A 23,168-nucleotide genomic window follows, 5' to 3' on the forward strand; every position below is an offset into this window, starting at 1 on the left:
CTTGGTCTTCACTGCACACTTTTGCCAAATTTTACAAATTTGATACTTTTGCTTCTTCGGAGGCTATTTTTGGGAGAAAGGTTTTGCAAGCCGTGGTGCCTTCCATTTAGGTGACCTGATTTGCTCCCTCCCTTCATCCGTGTCCTAAAGCTTTGGTATTGGTTCCCACAAGTAAGGATGACGCCGTGGACCGGACACACCAATGTTGGAGAAAACAGAATTTATGCTTACCTGATAAATTACTTTCTCCAACGGTGTGTCCGGTCCACGGCCCGCCCTGGTTTTTTAATCAGGTCTGATGAATTATTTTCTCTAACTACAGTCACCACGGTATCATATGGTTTCTCCTATATATATTTCCTCCTGTCCGTCGGTCGAATGACTGGGGTGGGCGGAGCCTAGGAGGGATCATGTGACCAGCTTTGCTGGGACTCTTTGCCATTTCCTGTTGGGGAAGAGAATATCCCACAAGTAAGGATGACGCCGTGGACCGGACACACCGTTGGAGAAAGTAATTTATCAGGTAAGCATAAATTCTGTTGTTCTATCCGATTCATGAAATCATATCCCTTCAATTAACTGTTTTGCTTTAGATGTCCCTTTAATAATTCTTACAATATGTGAATTTGGTGTTGTTGATGTACAACACATTTAGAGCTCGAAAGGCGTCACCATCTTTATTTTAGGTGAATATTGTGGGTAAGAGTAACCTTAGGCTAATGATAAATATGTTGCTTGTTTTCTTAAAATGTGTTCATCATGTCTTCTTAAGGTCCGTGGCCGAGAGAACTTTGAGATATTAATGAAAATAAAGGAAAGTTTGGAGCTGGTGGAGCTGGTTCCTCAACAGTTGGTTGACTCATATAGGCAGCAACAGCAGCAGCTTCTCCAGAGGCAGTGAGTATTTATAGTGATATTGATCAGACTTATGTATGCGGCCCCACTACTACTGCTGCTTTACATATCATATATTTAGTATAAGTTAATAGGTGTTTCTTTCATGTAATTGGCAAGAGTCCATGAGCTAGTGACATATGGGATATACAATCCTACCAGGAGGGGCAAAGTTTCCCAAACCTCAAAATTCCTATAAATACACCCCTCACCACACCCACAATTCAGTTTTACAAACTTTGCCTCCTATGGAGGTCGTGAAGTAAGTTATCGGTCGTAGAGATTCATCTCCTACCTCCCTTTTCAGATCGACGATATACTCGCAATTTACCATTACCTCTACTAATAACTGTTTTAGTACTGGTTTGGCTATCTGCTATATGTGGATGGGTGTCTTCTCAGCATTGTAAGTATGTTTTTTATTTCTTAAGACACCTCAGCTATGGCTTGGCACTTTATGTATTTATATAAAGTTCTAAATATATGTATTGTACTTATATTTGCCATGAGTCAGGTTCATGTATTTCCTTCTGCAGACTGTCAGTTTCATATTTGGGGAATATAAACATCTTTTAAAAATGAAATTTATTTCTTACCTGGGGTTTAGTCTTTTTTTCAATTGACTACTTCTTACAAATTGCGGGTGGTATTAGGCCCACGGGTGCGTCAAATGCTAAACATTATTGCGTCATTCTTGACGCGGAAATTTTTTTGGCGTGAAAAAGTACGTCTATGACGCAAGTTCGTCATTTCCGGCGTCATACTTGACGCCGAGATCTTTCACACGGTTGCGTCATTAGTTATGCAAGTGTGTCATTTCCGGTTATTTTTTCATTATTTCAATACCCATTGATGTTTGCCTCTTGCTTTTTTCTCTATCAGAGGGCTATGCTATTTGCATTTTTTCCCATTCCTGAAACTGTCATATAAGGAAATAGATAATTTTGCTTTATATTTTGTTTTTTATCTTACATTTTGCAAGATGTCTCAACCTGATCCTGCCTCAGAAGTTTCTACTGGAACATTGCTGCCTGACATCGGTTCTACCAAAGCTAAGTGCATTTGTTGTAAAATTGTAGAAATTATCTCGCCGAATGTCATTTGTAATAGTTGTCATGATAAACTTTTACATGCAGATAGTGTTTCCATTAGTAATAGTACATTGCCAGTTGCAGTTCCTTCAACTTCTAATGTGCATGATATACCTGTAAATTTTAAAGAATTTGTTTCTGATTCTATTCTGAAGGCTTTGTCTGCATTTCCACCTTCAAATAAACGTAAAAGGTCTTTTAAAACTTCTCATTTCGTTGATGAAATTTCAAATGAACAACAACATAATAATTTATCCTCTTCTGATGAGGATCTATCTGATTCAGAAGATCCTTCCTCAGACATTGACACTGACAAATCTACTTATTTATTTAAAATTGAGTATATGCGTTCTTTATTAAAAGAAGTGTTAATTACTTTGGATATTGAGGTAACCAGTCCTCTTGACGTTCAGTCTAATAAACGTTTAAATGCTGTTTTTAAACCTGTGGTTTCTCCAGGGTTTTTTTCTATTCCTCAGGCTATTTCTGATATGATTTCTAAGGAATGGAAAAAGCCAGGTACTTCTTTTATTCCTTCTTCAAGGTTTAAAAAATTGTATCCTTTACCAGCAAAATCTATAGAGTTTTGGGAAAAGATCCCCAAAGTTGATGGGGCTATTTCTACTCTTGCTAAACGTACCACTATTCCTATGGAAGATAGTACTTCCTTTAAGGATCCTTTAGATAGGAAGCTTGAATCTTATCTAAGGAAGGCCTATTTAAATTCAGGTCATCTTCTCAGACCTGCAATTTCTTTGGCTGATGTTGCAGCTGCTTCAACTTTCTGGTTGGAGAATTTAGCGCAACAGGAATTGGATTCTGACTTATCTAGCATTATTCGCTTACTGCAATATGCTAATCATTTTATTTGTGATGCTATTTTTGATATTATCAAAATTGATGTTAGATCCATGTCTTTAGCTATTTTAGCTAGAAGAGCTTTGTGGCTTAAATCCTGGAATGCTGATATGACATCTAAATCTAGATTACTATCTCTTTCTTTCCAAGGTAATAATTTATTTGGTTCCCAGTTGGATTCTATTATTTCAACTGTTACTGGGGGAAAGGGAGTTTTTCTGCCTCAGGATAAAAAACCTAAGGGTAAATCTAAGGCTTCTAACCGTTTTTGTTCCTTTCGTCAGAATAAGGAACAAAAACTCAATCCTTCCCCCAAAGAATCTGCCTCCAATTGGAAGCCTTCCTCAAATTGGAATAAATCCAAGCCTTTTAGGAAACCAAAGTCAGCCCCTAAGTCCGCATGAAGGTGCGGCTCTCATTCCAACTCAGCTGGTAGGGGACAGATTATGGTTTTTAAGGATATTTGGATAAAATCTGTTCAAAATCAATGGATTCAGAGCATTGTCTCTCAAGGGTATCGAATAGGATTCAGAGTAAGACCTCCTGTGAGAAGATTTTTTTCTCTCACATATCCCAGTAAATCCAGTAAAAGCTCAGGCTTTCCTGAAGTGTGTTTCAGACCTGGAGTGTTCAGGGGTAATCATGCCAGTTCCTCTTCTGGAACAAGGTTTGGGGTTTTATTCAAATCTATTCATTGTCCCAAAGAAGGAAAATTTATTCAGACCAGTTCTGGATCTGAAAATTTTGAATCGTTATGTAAGAGTACCAACTTTCAAGATGGTGACTATAAGGACTATTCTGCCTTTTGTTCAGCAAGGACATTATATGTCCACAATAGACTTGCAGGATGCATACCTTCATATTCCGATTCATCCAGAACATTATCAGTTTCTGAGATTCTCTTTTCTAGACAAGCATTACCAATTTGTTGCTCTTCCATTTGGCCTAGCAACAGCTCCAATAATGTTTTCAAAGGTTCTGGGTGCCCTACTCTCTGTAATCAGAGAACAGGGTATTGCGGTGTTTCCTTATTTGGACGATATCTTGGTACTAGCTCAGTCTTTACGTTCTGCAGAATCTCACACAAATCAACTAGTGTTGTTTCTTCGGAAACATGGTTGGAGGATCAATTTACCAAAGAGCTTCTTGATTCCTCAGACAAGGGTCACCTTTTTAGGCTTCCAGATAGATTCAGTGTCCATGACTCTGTCTCTAACAGACAAGAGACGTTTAAAATTGGTTGCAGCCTGCCGGCACCTTCAGTGGCTATGTGCATGGACATTTTAGGTCTCATGACTGCAGCATCGGACGCGATCCCCTTTGCTCGTTTTTATCATGAGACCTCTTCAGCTTTGTATGCTGAACCAATGGTGCAGGGATTATACAAAGATATCACAATTAATATCCTTAAATCCCAATGACATGGTGGATAGATCACCATCGTTTAGTTCAAGGGGCTTCTTTTGTTCGGCCAACCTGGACTGTGATCACAACAGATGCAAGTCTTTCAGGTTGGGGATCTCTGACAGCACAAGGGGTTTGGAAATCTCAAGAGGCGAGATTACCAATAAATATTTTAGAACTCCATGCAATTCTCAGAGCTCTTCAGTTTTGGCCTCTGTTAAAGAGAGAACCGTTCATTTGTTTTCAGACAGACAATATCACAACGGTGGCATATGTCAATCATCAGGGTGGGACTCACAGTCCCCAAGCTATGAAAGAAGTATCTCGAATACTTGTTTGGGCGGAATCCAGCTCCTGTCTAATCTCTGCAGTGCATATCCCAGGTATAGACAATTGGGAAGCGGATTATCTCAGCCGCCAGACTTTACATCCAGGGGAGTGGTCTCTCCATCCAGATGTGTTTTCTCAGATTGTTCAGATGTGGGGTCTTCCAGAGATAGATCTCATGGCCTCTTATCTAAACAAGAAACTTCCCAGATACCTGTCCAGGTCCAGGGATGTTCAGGCGGAAGCAGTGGATGCGCTGACACTTCCTTGGTGTTATCATCCTGCTTACATCATCCCGCCTCTAGTTCTCCTTCAAAGAGTGATTTCCAAAATCATCATGGAACAATCATTTGTGTTGCTGGTGGCGCCAGCATGGCCACACAGGTTTTGGTATGCGGATCTGGTTCGGATGTCCAGTTGCCCGCCTTGGCCACTTCCGTTACGGCCAGACCTATTATCTCAAGGTACGTTTTTCCATCAGGATCTCAAATCATTAAATTTGAAGGTATGGAAATTGAACGCTTAGTACTAAGTCATAGAGGTTTCTCACTCTCTGACTCAGTGATTAATACTATGTTACAAGCTCGTAAATCTGTCTCTAGAAAGATTTATTATAGAGTTTGGAAGACTTACATTTCATGGTGTTCTTCTCATAAATTTTCTTGGCATTCTTTTAGAATTCCTAGAATTTTACAGTTTCTTCAGGATGGTTTGGATAAGGGTTTGTCTGCAAGTTCCTTGAAAGGACAAATCTCCGCTCTTTCTGTTTTATTTCACAGAAAGATTGCTATACTTCCTGATATACACTGTTTTGTACAGGCTTTAGTTCGTATTAAGCCTGTCATTAAATCAATTTCTCCTCCTTGGAGTCTTAATTTGGTTCTGAAGGCTTTACAGGCTCCTCCATTTGAGCCTATGCATTCTTTGGACATTAAACTACTTTCTTGGAAAGTGTTGTTCCTTTTGGCCATATTTTCTGCTAGAAGAGTTTCTGAGCTATCTGCTCTTCCTTGTGAATCTCCTTTTCTGATTTTTCATCAGGATAAGGCGGTTTTGCGGACTTCATTTCAATTCTTACCTAAGGTTGTGAATTCTAACAACATTAGTAGAGAAATTGTTGTCCTAATCCTAAGAATCCTTTGGAAAGATCCTTACATTCTTTGGATGTGGTGAGAGCTTTGAAATATTATGTTGGAGCTACTAAAGATTTCAGGAAGACTTCTAGTCTATTTGTTATATTTTCTGGTCCTAGGAAAGGTCAGAAGGCCTCTGCTATTTCCTTGGCCTCTTGGTTAAAGCTTTTGATTCATCAAGCTTATTTGGAGTCAGGTCAAGCCCCGCCTCAGAGAATTACAGCTCATTCTACTGGATCAGTCTCCACTTCGTGGGCTTTTAAGAATCAGATCAGATTTGCAAAGCAGCGACTTGGTCCTCTTTGCATACATTTACTAAATTCTACCGTTTTGATGTATTTGCTTCTTCGGAAGCAGTTTTTGGTAGAAAAGTTCTTCAGGCAGCTGTTTCAGTGTGATTAATCTGCTTTTGATTTAAGTTTTTTCTTTCAAATGAAAATAAACTTATTTTTTTTGGGTTGTGGACTAATTTTTCAGCGGTATATGGCTGTTTTTATTTTATTCCCTCCCTCTCTAGTGACTCTTGAGTGGAGATCCACATCTTGGGTATTGATATCCCATATGTCACTAGCTCATGGACTCTTGCCAATTACATGAAAGAAAACATAATTTATGTAAGAACTTACCTGATAAATTCATTTCTTTCATATTGGCAAGAGTCCATGAGGCCCACCCTTTTTATGGTGGTTATGATTTTTTTGTATAAAGCACAATTATTTCCTTTGTTGATGCTTTCTACTCCTTTCTTTGTCACCCCACTGCTTGGCTATTCGTTAAACTGAATTGTGGGTGTGGTGAGGGGTGTATTTATAGGCATTTTGAGGTTTGGGAAACTTTGCCCCTCCTGGTAGGATTGTATATCCCATATGTCACTAGCTCATGGACTCTTGACAATATGAAAGAAATGAATTTATCAGGTAAGTTCTTACATAAATTATGTTTTAATTTTTTTTTTTTTAAATGACCTATATTTACTAATTCTAAGAACTCTTCAATAAGATAAATTTCTCCAAAGCCCATGTCATCATAAAGGGCTACATAAAAAAATGTGGAATGACCTCATTCTTTAGTGAACTGTCTTAAAAGGACATAGAAGTTAGAATTAAAATGTAATGATTCAGATATAGGGGCCGATTTACTAATGTGCGGGCGAACATGATCGGGTTGACAGCTGCTTCTTAACTTCTGCCTCAGGCGGACCTGAAGCAGAGTGGGTCGGAAGCAGCATTGGCTGCTTCATTAATCCATTAATCGACCCCATAATGTGCAACATTAAAAAAAATATATATTAGCAATTTTACCTCTCTCTCTTTAGCTCCTTTCTGAACCATGGCACTTTATTTTTGACTTACATATTTCTTTACATTTATGGTACATTTAATTTTGCTTTTCCATTAGCTAAGTTTTAGACTTAAAAATATCTATGGGAATGTCACAAATTGAAATTTGTGCAGAACATCCTTTTATGGTTGTATGGTGTTGCTGTTTAAGGAATATGTTCATAAAAAAGGGAAATTTTGGATAACATAAATAGCACCTCTGTCCAAAGATCTACACATTTTGTTACTGGCTTTGACAATACAACCTTTTGGTGGCATTAGAAAAATGCTTCTACTTAAAGCTCTTTTTTGCACGTGAAGCATATTTATATATGCTCTATGCACCAGCATTTCAAACAGTGTGTCTGCTCTAATCTAACAACAGAAAAAAGGAAAATAAAGCATCCAATCAGCTTCAACAGTGCTCAGGTCACACTTTGCTTTAGTGTGATCTCATGAGATTTGACAGTAAACTTCCTTAAACTGAGGAGGGAAATAACATGACTGTGCCTGCAAATGCCAGATGCACACTACCTTGCAAGCTATACTGCATCACTTTCAAGTGCTTTAACGTTTGTGTGTCATTTCCCTTTAAGGCATGAAGTTAGCTATCAGTCACAGGTCAGTGCTTTGTGGACAGCCGACTTGTAACTACTCTACTTGTGCAGTGTATGTCTGTTGTAACAATGGACTGACAGTAAAATCACAATTAAACTTTCATGATTCAGATAGAGCATGCAATTTTTGATCTAATTTGCTTTGTTCTTTTGATATCCTTTGTTGAAAAGGATACATAAGTAGGCTAAGGAGCTGTAATACACTACTGAGAACTAGCTGATGATTGGTGGCTGCACATATATGCACATTGTGTCATTTTCTCACATGATGTGTTCAGCTACCTCACAGTAGTGAATTGCTGCTTCTTCAACAAAGGATACCAAGAGAATGAAGCACATTTGAAAAAAGAAGTACATTGGAAAGTGGTTTAAAGTTTTATGCTCTATCTGAATCTTTTAAAGCCAACATGTTTTTAGAGAATTGATGACTTGGAGATTGTTATCAGAGCTGTACAACATGGTTATAAATAAGCTATCAGTGTCAAAGCTTTGTGAATTGACCCCTTTGTACATATGTTTAGAAACATAAATAATAAAAATGTTTGAAAAATCATATGATGAAGAAGATCAACTATGGTCTGGTGATTTTACATAGGGCTGTCTAACTGTGCACAGTTTTAGCAGAACTAAGAATAAGTCCCAACGTTTTTGTGGCCCCAGGAAAAATCAGAGCTAAAAATGTGGCCAGAAAAGTTTATATCTGTTTCCTCTTGCTCCTGCTGCATGCCACGGAGCATGAGTTAATGTATCATTTTGAAGTGTATGATCTCTATGCACATATAAGCAAAGTGTATAGCTTCCTTTTTGGTTTGTTTTTGCTTTTTATATAATGTGCCAATTTGTTATTACATCCAATTATGTTATTGTAATCTTTACACTTCAATAAAGCTTGTTTAAAAAAAAAATAAAAAAAAATGTGGCCACAACTCAATAGAGCTCCTTGGAGGGGTTAACAGCAGAAAGATGGTACCCAACTCCCTCTAGCAAATTAAATAATAGAAATAAATTGGAAAGTTTCTTAAAACTGCCTGCTCTTTCTAAATCATGGAAGAAAAAAATGGGTTTCATGTCCCTTTAATCTGGCACTGTGTCATCACTGGACATTTTTAGCAAATATTTTTTTGTGTTTAATAGCCACAAATGCCTTTATCTCCTTTACTTCTGAGCCTTTTCCACACAGTACTGAGCTTTTTTTGGAATTTTAGTTACTACACATTTTTTAATGAGAAACCCAAACATATTTATATTTTTTTTCAGCAGCCACAAGGGTGAAAAAGGCAGAAGGTCGTTTTCTTTGGTTGTTGTTGTTTTTTTTAGACTTTAAGGAAGCTGAGATTAAGGGGTATGAATACGTATTACCCCTGCATCCATCTCCCTTAAGCCTTCTGCAACAACCTGGCACGTCCAGGTTTCCAGGGCCTGTGGCAATGCAGGGTGACGTCACTGACATCCCCAGATTCCCCGGCAACTAGGCCACCAAGGATGCGGGGGTAAGTGCAGGGGGGGGGCAACGAGCTCTTAAAGCAACTCCCCCCTAGGATGACAACATTCAGTTGTCATCTGCACTAAAAGCATTGTGCGGATGATGATCAAGTGTTGTCATCCACTCTTAAGGGGTTAAGGCTTCTAAAACACTTATCTGCGGCCCCTGTGCGTTAGTAAATTGGCCATCAGGGGGTTTAACAAACACTGGTAATTTAATCTGACCAATCATCTTTCTGCTCTCTTGTTCCTTATTAGATACCCAAAAAGAAACGTATCTTATAAAAGATTAATGGAAAAACTTCAGTTACAAATGTAATTGACATAATAATGGTTCTGTGTTTTAATGTAGGGCACATTTACAATGTCCGTCATCTTATGGCTCAGTTCTTTCACCAATGAATAAAGTACACGGAGGAATAAACAAGTTACCGTCTGTTAACCAGTTGGTGGGACAACCGAATCAACATAACTCAAGCACAGGGGCAAACATGGGACCCATGGGTAAGGCGTTAACCTTCTTAACATCTCATTTCTCATGTTAATGAACAAGAATTTGTATTGGTTTAATAAAAAATATCAAATATTGCTCAAATCACATTTTTATGCTATTTAAAGTGATGGTAAATTTCAGAGTATAAGAATGTTGCAATGAAAAATATATTAGTTTGCAAATAAAACCACATAATTATAAAAATAAAATTAAAATGTATGTAGATTTTATAATAAAAGGTTTATAATTCTAATTTTTATTGTCTGTTCCTCCGACCCCCTTCATTTCCTCTTTTGGCTGGGCTGTGATGTATAGAGCAGTCACATGCACTCTCTACATAGGCTTTCTAAGGCCTTTAAAGGGGCTGGACTTAAAGATTGTCATATGACACACATGTTGATTGGATGTTCAATGGAATTGTCATAAAAAAAAAAAAAAGATTTTATCCAAGTGGGCCGGAATAACAATTCAATAGAAGCATTATTATATGCACTAATTTAACCCTTTCACAAATGGATACATATATACTTTAATATATTGCATTTGATTAGTTAAGGTTTACCATCACTTTAAACTTGTACACAACTTATATATGGGCATTAGAATATTTAGTTATAAATTAATTGAACACTATGAGTTAATATTAACTGTAAAATTAAAAAAGGAAATTTATGCTTACCTGATAAATTTATTTCTTTTACGATATGACGAGTCCACGGATTTCATCCTTACTTATGGGATTACGCCTCCTGGTCAGCAGGAGGAGGCAAAGAGCACCACAGCAGAGCTGTATATATAGCTCCTCCCTTCCCTCCCACTCCAGTCATTCGACCGAAGTTAGCAAGAGAAAGGAAAAGCCAAGGTGCAGAGGTGACTGAAGTTTAACAAAAATAAAGACCTGTCTTAGAAAATGACAGGGTGGGCCATGGACTCGTCATATCGTAAATGAAATACATTTATCAGGTAAGCATAAATTTCCTTTTCTTTTACAAGATATGACGAGTCCACGGATTTCATCCTTACTTATGGGATACAATACCAAAGCTATAGGACACGGATGAAAGGGAGAGACAAGACAGGAACCTAAACGGAAGGCACCACTGCTTGAAGAACCTTTCTCCCAAAAACAGCCTTGGACGAGGCAAAAGTATCAAATTTGTAAAATTTGGAAAAAGTGTGAAGAGACGACCAAGTTGCAGCCTTGCAAATTTGTTCAACAGAAGCATAATTTTTAAATGCCCATGAGGAAGCACAGCCCTAGTAGAATGGGCCGTAATTCTTTCAGGAGGCTGCTGTCCAGCAGTCTCATAAGCAAGATGGATGATACTCTTCAGCCAAAAAGAAAGAGAGGTAGCCGTAGCTTTCTGACCCCTACGTTTCCCAGCGAAAACAACAAATAATGAAGATGTTTGACGAAAATCCTTAGTCACCTGTAAGTAGAACTTCAGGGCACGGACCACGTCCAAGTTATGTAACAGACGCTCCTTCTTAGAAGAAGGATTAGGACACAAGGAAGGAACAACAATTTCCTGATTAATATTCTTATTAGAAACAACCTTGGGAAGGAAACCAGGTTTGGTACGTAACACCACCTTATCAGAATGGAAAATAAGATAAGGAGAATCACATTGTAAAGCTGAGAGCTCAGAAACTCTGCGAGCAGAAGAAATAGCAACCAAAAATAAAACTTTCCAAGATAATAACTTAATATTGATGGAATGCATGGGTTCAAACGGAACCCCTTGAAGAACATTAAGAACTAAATTCAAACTCCAAGGAGGAGCAATTGGTCTAAACACAGGCCTGATTCTAGACAAAGCCTGACAAAAGGACTGAACATCTGGAACATCTGCCAGACGTTTGAGTAGCAAAATAGACAAAGCAGAAAATTGTCCCTTTAAGGAACTTTCTGATAACCCTTTCTTCAATCCTTCTTGGAGAAAAGATAAAATCCTGGGAGTTCTAACCCTACTCCATGATTAGCCCTTGGATTTGCACCAATAAAGATATTCACGCCATATCTTATGGTAAATCTTTCTAGTAACAGGCTTACGTGCCTGAATCAGGGTATCAATGACCGAATCAGAAAACCCTCGCTTAGATAAAATCAAGCGTTCAATCTCCAAGTAGTCAGCTGCAGAGAAACTAGATTCGGATGCTGGAAGGGTCCCTGAATGAGAAGGTCCTGCCTCAATGGAAGCTTCCATGGTGGCAGAGAGGACATGTCCACCAGATTGGCATACCAAGTCCTGCGAGGCCACGCCGGAGCGATGAGAATCACCGACGCCCTCTCCTGTTTGATCCGAGCAATCACCCGGGGAAGGAGAGCAAACGGTGGAAACACATAAGCTAGGTTGAACGACCAAGGCACTGCCAAGGCATCTATCAGTTCGACCTGAGGATCCCTGGACCTGGATCCGTATCTCGGGAGCTTGGCATTCTGACGAGATGCCATAAGATCCAGTTCTGGTCTGCCCCATCTGAGAACCAGGGTAGCAAAGACCTCCGGGTAAAGTTCCCATTCCCCCGGGATGAAATGTCTGCTCAAAAAATCCGCCTCCCAGTTCTCCACTCCTGGGATGTAGATTGCTGACAGATAACAAGAGTGAGCCTCCGCCCACCAAATTATTTTGGACACGTCATCGCTAAGGAACTCCTTGTTCCTCCCTGATGATTGATGTAAGCCACAGTTGTGATGTTGTCCGACTGGAACCGGATGAATTTGGCCAAAGCCAATTGAGACCAAGCCTGAAGTTCATTGAATATTGCTCTCAACTCCAGAATATTGATTGGAAGTAGAGACTCCGACAAGTCCACACACCCTGAGCTTTTAGGGAATTCCAGACTGCCCCCCAACCTAGTAGGCTGGCGTCTGTTGTCACTATCATCCACGAGGGTCTGCGGAAGCACGTCCCTTGGGACAGATGATCCGGCGACAACCACCAAAGGAGAGAGTCTCTTGTCTCCTGATCCAGATCTATACAAATTTGCATAATCTCCATTCCACTGCCTGAGCATGCTCAGTTGTAGAGGTCTGAGATGAAAACAAGCAAACGGAATGATGTCCATAGTTGCTACCATCAATCCAATTACCTCCATGCACTGTGCAACTGATGGCCCGAGGATTGGACTGAAAGGTTCGGCATGTATTCAAAATCTTTAACCTTCTGACTTCCGTCAAAAAGATTTTCATGGATACAGAGTCTATTAGAGTTCCTAGGAAAGGAACCCTTGTCTGTGGAATCAATGAACTCTTTTCTAGATTCGCCTTCCACCCATGAGCCTCACTTTACCTCTTCCTATCTCTAACACAGGCAAGAGAATGACTGGAGTGGGAGGGAAGGGAGGAGCTATATATACAGCTCTGCTGTGATACTCTTTGCCTCCTCCGGCTGACCAGGAGGCGTAATCCCATAAGTAAGGATGAAATCCGTGGACTCGTCCTATCTTGTAAAAGAAAACTACATTCAAACACATCAAGCAATCATCATCATCTTACATCATATTGTACACATAGTTTGATTGGTTAATTTAGGTCAAATTCCTGCACAAGGCACCCTCCTAAGCCATTCTAGATAATGATATGGACAGTCAGCCAATCAAGAGTAAGCATACATATATATGCTCCAATTTTGAACAACTTTCCAATTTACTTCTATTATCTAATTTGCTTTTCTCTTGGTATCCTTTCATCAAAAGAAGCAGCAATGCATTTCTGGGAGCTAGCTACTAATTGGTGGCTGCAGATATATGTCTCTTTCCATTGACTCACTGGATGTGTTCAGCTAGCTCCCAAAAGTGCAGTGCTGCCCCTTCAACAAAAGATACAAAGAGAACAAAGCATATTTGATAATACAAGTACATTAGAAAGTTGCTTAAAATTACATGTTGTATCTGAATCAGGAAAGAAAAAAAATGGGTTGTATATTTCTTTAATTTGTTTATTGTCTGTATACCCATGCAGAAATACACAGAGCTGTAAGTACCATATAACTTATCTAAAGATAAATCTAAAACAAACTTTATTGTTTCAGGGCATTGATACAATGTTAATAAAAGTTGAAACAGAGAATATGTGTTGACACCTGATCAATTCACATCCAGTCATTTCACATTTTCAGGTCCCAGTATGCTGAACAACCATCCTATGCAAACAAATGGGGAAATAAATGGCGCACACTCGTCTCAGTCAATGGTATCGGGATCACATTGCTCTCCCCCGCCACCCTATAACGCCGACCCAAGCCTTGTCAGGTAAACAGCACACGTTTTTTTTCATTTGCACATTAAACCTTCGTTGTTTGGCACTAACCTAGGTAGCTGCTTATATTAACTTTAGTACTTATCTACTGATTTTAAAGGGACATAAAACACTTTCTAATGACAGGACTTTTATGTGGTGTTGCAATAAATTAACATGCAGGCTAAGTGTGAAAGCTTTGTGAATAGATTAACAAAATATTTTTCAATGACCAATGCAGTTCTTTATCTAATCCCCTGTGCTGAGGCTGATTAGGAACAGATATGCAATAAGGTTAGGCTGGTGAAGTCTGCAGTGTGTACTGTACTTCCTATTCTTAGAACTGGTAAACACACACTTCTTAGAATTAAAGGGACAGTGTTCTGTGATACCCCCCCCCCTTCTTAAAGGTACACAAACTTCTTTCACGATTCAGATAGGGCACACAACTTTCCAATTCACTTTCATTATCAAAATCTGCACATTTTTAAAGGGACATAAAACAAGTTGGGATAGAGACAAAATATAATAATATGTACTTGAATTACTTTACCTGTATGTATAATGTATACTGCAGTGCCTCGCCATTAACACTTTCTTTTAAAGGGACAGTATACTGAAAAATAGTTTTTTGCTTAATGTGTTTACAATTGCTTTTTTACCAACTGCAGAGTAAAAAATGTATGGAAATGAGCTTTTTAAGGTTTATTTGTGTATATTAAAGCTCTGATTTTGTGTTTTGAAGCCACAACCTAATAAAATGGGTTGAGCTTGTAGGTATAATCAGATCTCATTACTGTATCACATTGTGCACATATACCTGCTTCTTTATCTTATATCTGTCCATAAAACAATCACCAGTACTTGGAGAAAACAATGGAAAATCAACATTGTATTACCTTATCTCTGCTATATCCCACTGTGAGTGTAATTTCTTCTGCTGGCTGTGTTTACAAAGCTTATCTATAGCTGGGACCTGCGGCCACAAACTTTCAGAATAGGTGGGGAGACCACATGCTAAATCAACTATTTCAAATGCCAATATAAGGGTAAAGGAGCTACTTGTAAACAATTTAATACACTCCAGCAGGTAAAGTGGATCATTGGGAACAAATTAAAGGGGAGAAAAATTTTGAGTAAACTGTCCCTTTAAGTGTTAGAATTGTACAGCTCTAACTCCCCCCACACAATTCCTTTTATGGCTGCATCTATATCCACCATTGATATGGGAGAATGCTGGAGCATGCATAGAAGCAAATAAGCTGATGTGAACTCAGTTGAAATACAATGCCCGTGTTTCTGATGATAAACACTTATAAGGGAGGTGGATCAGACTACTCCAGACAGCATAGCTATGTAACTCATTTTGCTTATTTTTGAAAATTATTTTAAAATACTTGCCAGCAATTTTTAAACTTTTTTTATGCAAACAATTTTGACTTAACTAACACTTTTAGAATATGCACAGATCTCAACATGTTTTATGGCATTTTAAAGTCACAGCTGAAGCACCAGCACCTACTGAGCATGTGCAAGAATTTGCAGTGTATACATGTTGTGATTGGCTGATGGCTGTCACATGATGGTGGGTGAAGAAAAATGTAACTAACATTGTCTTTTTATTATGCATTTGTGGGTTATGCCATTCTACTGTATTAAATGGCCGTTTGATGTGTTCCCAGTGATTCCGTTTACCTGCTGGAGTGTATTAAATTGTTACAGACAGCTCATTTACCTTTATTTTGCTTTTTAAAATAGCTGCTGTGGCCTGTTATGTCCCCACCTATACTGGAAATGTCAATAATTAAGGAAGGGTGGGGGGGGGGAGCGGTTGGACAGAGAGATAATACATTCTTAACTTTCTATTGTTCTTTCTAGGTATTAGTCTCACTGTGTATAGAGAGAGATAAGATAAGGAGGATTTGTGGTAAATAAAGAGAAATAAGCTAATGAGGTCTGCTCTCCCTGTATGCTCAGTCCATTTAACTTGGTTGTGGTTTCAATTAGCAAAACAGCTATTTAATGTACTAAAATATACCATCGTAAACACATTAAGGGAAAACACTGTCCCTTTAAATTACTAAGAAAGAGGGCCAATGTAAATATAGTTAAAGGGATAGTCTACTTGAAAAATGTTATTGATAAAAAAAGATAGATAATCCCTTTATTACCCGTTCCCAAACCCAACATGGTTGTATTAATACACTTTTTACCTCTGTGATTACCTTGTATCTAAGCCACTGCAGACTGCCCCCTTATTTCAGTGCTTTTTACAAACTTGCATTTTAGCCAATTAGTGTGAAATAACTCCACGGGAGTGTGCACAATGTTATCTATGTGGCACCCATGAACAGGTGTGAAAAAACTCCACGGGAGTGAGCACAATGTTATCTATGGGGCACACACGAACAAGCACTAACAAGCTAATAAAATGCACTTAGATAAATAGCATATGAGCCTACCTACGTTTAGCCTTCAACAAAGAATACAAAGGGAACAAAGCAAGTTGGATGATAAAAGTAAATTGGAAAGATAAGCATGCATGCCCTATCTAAATCATGAAAGTTTAATTTTGACTAGACTGTCCCTTTAAGCATTTTATATTACATTCTCAGTGTTTTATGCCCTTTAAGCATGTGCCAAATTTATTATCACACATCTGAAAGGAACATACAAATAATTGTAAAATATGCATATTCTATATCAGCAAATAAACTCTGCATTACAGAATTTCTGCAGGAAAAAAATCTTTTAAAACAAGATTAACAGGGCATAGCAAATCTACAGTGGTTTAGAGATACAATCCTTAACAATTCCTATATTAGTCTTCACTTTACTTAGTACTGAGTGATCTATATTACCTGTGGGAGCATGTTAAGTTGTTTACACTTGATTACCTTTATATCAGCATTTGAAATAGCTTATTTTGCCTGTGGTATCACCACCTATACTGAAAGTTGATATACTCGTATTATTAAATTTTCTTTGTTCTCTTGCTATCTTTATTTAAAAAGCATGAATGTGAAGCATAGGAGCTGGCCCATTTTTGGTTCAGAACCTGGGTTACGCTTGTTTATTGGTTTGCTAAATGTAGTCACCAATAAGCAAGCACTATCCAGGGTGCTAAACCTAAAATGGGCTGGCTCCTAATCTTTACATTCTTGCTTTTTAAATAAAGATAGCAAGAGAACAAAGAAAATTTGATAATAGGAGTAAATTAGAAAGTTGCTTAAAATTGCACGCTCTGTCTGAATCATGAAAGAAAAAAATTGGGTTTAGTGTCCCTTTAAATAAACAGTACACTGTAAAATTATTTTTATATTAAAGGGACATGAAACCCCAAAAAAGTATTTCATGATTCCGATAGAGAATACAATTTTAAACAACTTTCTAATTTACTTCTATTTTCTAATTTATTTCATTCTCTTGGTATCATTTATTGAAGGAGCAGCAATGCACTAATGGTTTCTAACTGAACACATGGATGAACCAATGACAATCGTATATGTGTGTATATATATATATATATAAGGATAACAAGAGAAGGAAGCAAATTAAATAATATAAGTAAATGGGAAAGTTGTTTAAAATTGTATTCTCTACCTGAATCATGGAAGAACATTTTTGGGTTTAATGTCCCTGTATTTCTAATGACTGCAGAGTATAAAATGTATGAGAAATTGCATTTTTATGTTTTTTGTGTATATGAAATAGCTGGTTTTGTGCTTTAATACCACAGCCTATTACAATGGGTTGAGCTTCAGGTAATATCAGATCTCATTATGTTATCAGTTTGTGTACACAGACTTGCTTCCATATCTTATATTTGTCTGGAATACTTAAGCTCAATACATACATAGAACAATGGTAAATTATCATTTTATTACTTCACTACCCTGCACCTCACGGGGAGTGTCATTTCTTTTGCTGGCTGTGTTTACTTATTCAAAAGCTGAGATTCCAGTATCAAAACTTTCAGTATAGGTGGGGCAACCACCAACTAAATCCGCTATTTCAAGGGCCAAAATAGGGGTAAAGGAGTTACAATTTAATACACTCCAGCAAGTAAAATAGATAATTGGGAACAATTTAAATGGGAGAAAATCTTTGGGGGAACTGTCCCTTTAAGTGTGTAAATATAGTCAGCAGAAGAAATTACACTCCCATTGGGGGTAGGAGAGATGTATAATAACATTTTAATTTTCAATTGTTCTCTATAAGTAAAATATAAGATCATATAAAGAAGTGTGTTATGTGTGTGTACAGAAAGTGATAAAATAAAAAGATCTGATCTCCCTGCAAGTGCAACCCGTTTTAATGGGTAGTAGTTTCAAAGAACAAACCCAGCTATTTTATATATAAAGATAAACCTAAACAAGCCTTTTTATGCATGCTATACTCTGCAGCTTGTATAACAAGTCATTGGAAACATATTATGTTTAGCATGATAAATCTTCTCAGAGTGCATTGAGCAAGTGCATCAAACATATATACAATGCACTGTAATTCCCACATCTTCACTATCTTTTTTGCCTCTGTCTGGTGGGTTCAAGGGGGCAAAGCCCCCCTTGTAAACCTCATTCCCCAAGGTTCACTTGGGGTGGATGCCAGAAGATCGGCAGGGCGCCTTCCTTGAACCCCTCAGGCAGAGGCAAAAAAAATAGCGTAGATGGGGAATTACATTACATCGGGCTTTACCCACAGCTGCTTGGGTAATGTCAGGTTCACCCGGGTAAACCTAGGATTACCCGGATTTCTGACTTTACCCTTAACTATATATATATATATATATATATATATATAATATGTCCAGTATGGCCTAGCACTCACGGTCACCGTTCTGTACCGGGGTGCACTGCCACAAAAATAACAAATTAGGAAGGCACTCTCCGGATTTAACCAAGGGTATAGTCTTTAATCCCTTAATGTGATGTTTCGGGGTATTATCCCCGTCCTCAATCAGCTTGCTTGTTAATACCCCGAAACGTCACATTAAGGGATTAAGGACTATACCCTTGGTTAAATTCGGAGAGTGCCTTCCTCATTTGTTATTTTTGATATATATATATATATATATATATATATATATATATATATATATATACTGTGTATATATATACATATATATATATATATAGCAAGTAGAAAAAATGGCACTCTCTGGACTTGAATAAAATGTTACCTTTATTTATACCAATTAAAAAGCGGCATATCGTTTCGGGATTCTTACAATCTAAAAACATATGTTTTTAGATTCACTGAGGTGAATCATATACAGGCATTTGACAAAGGGATTGTAAGAATCCTGAAATGTTATGCTGCTTTTTAATTGGTATTAATAAATGGTAACATTTTATTCAAGTCCAGAGAGTGCCATATATATATATATAAAGTGACGAACATCGGAATGTAAATATTTCTATTCAAAACACAAAAAAATGGAATAAAAATGATATTTCATTTTTCATGAGAGATAGATATACTGTACTAGCCCTTCCCACTCAAATACCTTGCCATATACCATATCCCACATTTTATTAATATTTCTATGGGGGGTGTCAGAAAGTGTATATATGTGTTTAATAGTTTATTTTAATGTGTTTGTGATGTTTTTTTAACCCTTACACTTTTCGGCTAGGCCTGAAGTCTCGCTAATACTCAAGAGTAATTTCTGTTTGCGCTCGAGCACAACCATTTACCTTTCATTTGTAATACGTTTGTTAGCATGGTCTCAATATTGTTTATCACGTCCCACGCTAACATTAGCTCACCACTTGCCCCTTACGGGGAATTATAATTTGAATTGAATGTGCCTTTATGCCTAAATTAGCAAAGGAGATGTCAAAGCTCAGGTTATATGGGGCAACCTGATCTGTTTTGTATGGAAATTGATTAATACTCCAGAGGTGACTGAGGTTGAGAAATGATTCCATGTGTAAATTTACAGAGAGGCAAGGGAGAATTCTGCAGTTCCCTAGGGTAAATTACAGGTACAGTAGTATTTAATTTCACAATGGAAAAACACACATTTTGGAATGAAATACAGGACATTCCCTTGTTTTAACACTTTCCATGGACCTGACACAAACCAGTATAAATTGGTCTTACATTAATCAATTAAAATAATTTTCAAATAATATTATTAAAATTGCAGTTATATATATTATGTTTATTATTTTTATATTTAGTTACTAACCAGTATTTCTAAGTGTCATCGTGGCGATATAAGGAATTTTGTTTTTTATAACTGATTTTTTAATATTATTTTGAAATATTTCTAACATCAATACTATTGTAAATTGTAAATGCATAAATATAATAATTAAAAAAAATCTATAGTCTTCTTAAAACTTGCATTCTTGTAGATCACATTTATTCTCAAATTGGCTAGCAATGCGGTGTGAAATCTACAACAGGATTTCTCAACTCAAGACCTAACTCCTGATTTTAAAGGTCATGTAAAAAATAAGATAGGGCATATAGCTGTAAAAACTTGCATATGCAATTTCCACTGAAGCTCACGCAAGCCTCAGTTCATGATGAATATTATGCAATGAATAATAAATTGTGACTAGGGATAGGCGAATGTTTTGCAACATTCGCAAAATGAAACACATTTTAACACATTCATTCATTTTGAATGTTTGTACAACATTCTAACATTCGTTTAATGTAAATAGTATTTCTAATGTTCTTTTCAAATGTAATATTCGAGTTATGCAATATTAAAAATAGAAAAATTTGAGTCTATATATATATATATATATATATTATGTATCAATTTACTAAATTCACTACCACATGAACTATTGAAATTCTGAATAGTATTTGTTAAATCAAATGTTACATTTAAAATTTTCAATGTGGATATTTGATCTAATTATTAACATTTGAAAACTAAAGTAACATTCAATTACCCAAATTTTTACTGATTTTCATTTGATTGTCCAAAACGAATGTCCACAGGACTATTTGTTCTACCAAGCAATTTGTGCTTTCACCACATTCGCCCATCCCTAATTGTGACTAATTGTGGGTTATAAAACTGTAAATTCTCAAAAATGATAGAGATTATATAAATTTTAAAAATTATAGACATTACACACACACATATATATATATATATATATATATTATACACATACTGTATTAATATTATCATGCAATCTATAAATATTAATTATATTTTAGAAAGAGAAAAAAAAACGCATGAACAGAACTCCAATTCCTCCTGCAATATGTTGGATTATTCTAAAATGGAATATGTTCTGATATCATACATTCCTTTTCTTTTTTTTACCCATAACTGCAACTGTCAAAAGCGTAGCTTCTTCCCCTATCCTGCCAAGCCATCCAATGTCTTGTGCAACCCCAACCCAGTCTAGACAGATTCCATTCTCAGGTTGACCAGCTCCATATTAGACCACAAAGACCTCACCCCTGGACTGTCCATGCTCCACCAGGAATTGACCAGACTCCGCCCCTGAGGGTCCTGTGTTACAATAAAAAATCTTCACTGTTGGGAGGCATTTATATGTTATAAAAAGTCAAACTATTCAACGAACACATGCTTTATGAAAATGCTCATGTCGTCCCTAAGAAAAGAGGGCATATCTATTTTATCAACACTAGGGCTTCAGACATTTTCTGTCATTTCACTATAAAATCAATACTAAATGGATTTCTGCCTCTCTAGTGATACAAATCCACACTTTAATCCAATATAAAGATATTCAGCACAAATAATGCACAAAAACGCCATAAAAACATAATTTATGTAAGAACTTACCTGATAAATTCATTTCTTTCATATTAGCAAGAGTCCATGAGCTAGTGACGTATGGGATATACATTCCTACCAGGAGGGGCAAAGTTTCCCAAACCTCAAAATGCCTATAAATACACCCCTCACCACACCCACAAATCAGTTTAACGAATAGCCAAGAAGTGGGGTGATAAGAAAAAAGTGCGAAAGCATAAAAAACAAGGAATTGGAATAATTGTGCTTTATACAAAAAATCATAACCACCACAAAAAGGGTGGGCCTCATGGACTCTTGCTAATATGAAAGAAATGAATTTATCAGGTAAGTTCTTACATAAATTATGTTTTCTTTCATGTAATTAGCAAGAGTCCATGAGCTAGTGACGTATGGGATAATGACTACCCAAGATGTGGATCTTCCACGCAAGAGTCACTAGAGAGGGAGGGATAAAATAAAGACAGCCAATTCCGTTGAAAAATAATCCACACCCAAAATAAAGTTTAAATCTTATAATGAAAAAAACTGAAATTATAAGCAGAAGAATCAAACTGAAACAGCTGCCTGAAGTACTTTTCTACCAAAAACTGCTTCAGAAGAAGAAAACACATCAAAATGGTAGAATTTAGTAAAAGTATGCAAAGAAGACCAAGTTGCTGCTTTGCAAATCTGATCAACCGAAGCTTCATTCCTAAATGCCCAGGAAGTAGACACTGACCTAGTAGAATGAGCTGTAATCCTTTGAGGCGGAGTTTTACCCGACTCGACATAAGCATGATGAATTAACGATTTCAACCAAGATGCCAAAGAAATGGCAGAGGCCTTCTGACCTTTCCTAGAACCAGAAAAGATAACAAATAGACTAGAAGTCTTACGGAAAGTCTTAGTAGCTTCAACATAATATTTCAAAGCTCTAACTACATCCAAAGAATGCAAAGATCTCTCCTTAGAATTCTTAGGATTAGGACACAATGAAGGAACCACAATTTCTCTACTAATGTTGTTAGAATTCACAACCTTAGGTAAAAATTTAAAAGAGGTTCGCAACACCGCCTTATCCTGATGAAAAATCAGAAAAGGAGACTCACAAGAAAGAGCAGATAATTCAGAAACTCTTCTAGCAGAAGAGATGGCCAAAAGAAACAAAACTTTCCAAGAAAGTAATTTAATGTCTAATGAATGCATAGGTTCAAACGGAGGAACTTGGAGAGCCCCCAGAACCAAATTCAAACTCCAAGGAGGAGAAATTGACTTAATGACAGGTTTTATACGAACCAAAGCTTGTACAAAACAATGAATATCAGGAAGATTAGCAATCTTTCTGTGAAAAAGAACAGAAAGAGCAGAGATTTGTCCTTTCAAGGAACTTGCCGACAAACCTTTATCCAAACCATCCTGAAGAAACTGTAAAATTCTCGGAATTCTAAAAGAATGCCAGGAAAAATGATGAGAAAGACACCAAGAAATGTAAGTCTTCCAAACTCGATAATATATCCTTCTAGATACAGATTTACGAGCCTGTAACATAGTATTAATCACAGAGTCAGA

At 37.1% G+C, this 23,168-nt stretch overlaps 1 protein-coding gene across 4 annotated transcripts in view; it reads left to right on the forward strand.

The window, feature by feature from the left end:
* TP73 (tumor protein p73) overlaps positions 1 to 23,168 on the forward strand; it is a 286,919-nt gene that overhangs the window by 241,848 nt on the left and 21,903 nt on the right. For all 4 annotated transcript variants that reach the window (XM_053690367.1, XM_053690366.1, XM_053690368.1 and 1 more), the window contains 3 exons: positions 773 to 897; positions 9,478 to 9,629; positions 13,740 to 13,872. In XM_053690367.1, the coding sequence (XP_053546342.1) occupies positions 773 to 897; positions 9,478 to 9,629; positions 13,740 to 13,872 (410 nt within the window). The remainder of the gene's footprint in view (positions 1 to 772; positions 898 to 9,477; positions 9,630 to 13,739; positions 13,873 to 23,168) is intronic.

Source organism: Bombina bombina, chromosome 8 (genome assembly GCF_027579735.1).
Source record: "Bombina bombina isolate aBomBom1 chromosome 8, aBomBom1.pri, whole genome shotgun sequence".
NCBI lineage: Eukaryota > Metazoa > Chordata > Amphibia > Anura > Bombinatoridae > Bombina > Bombina bombina.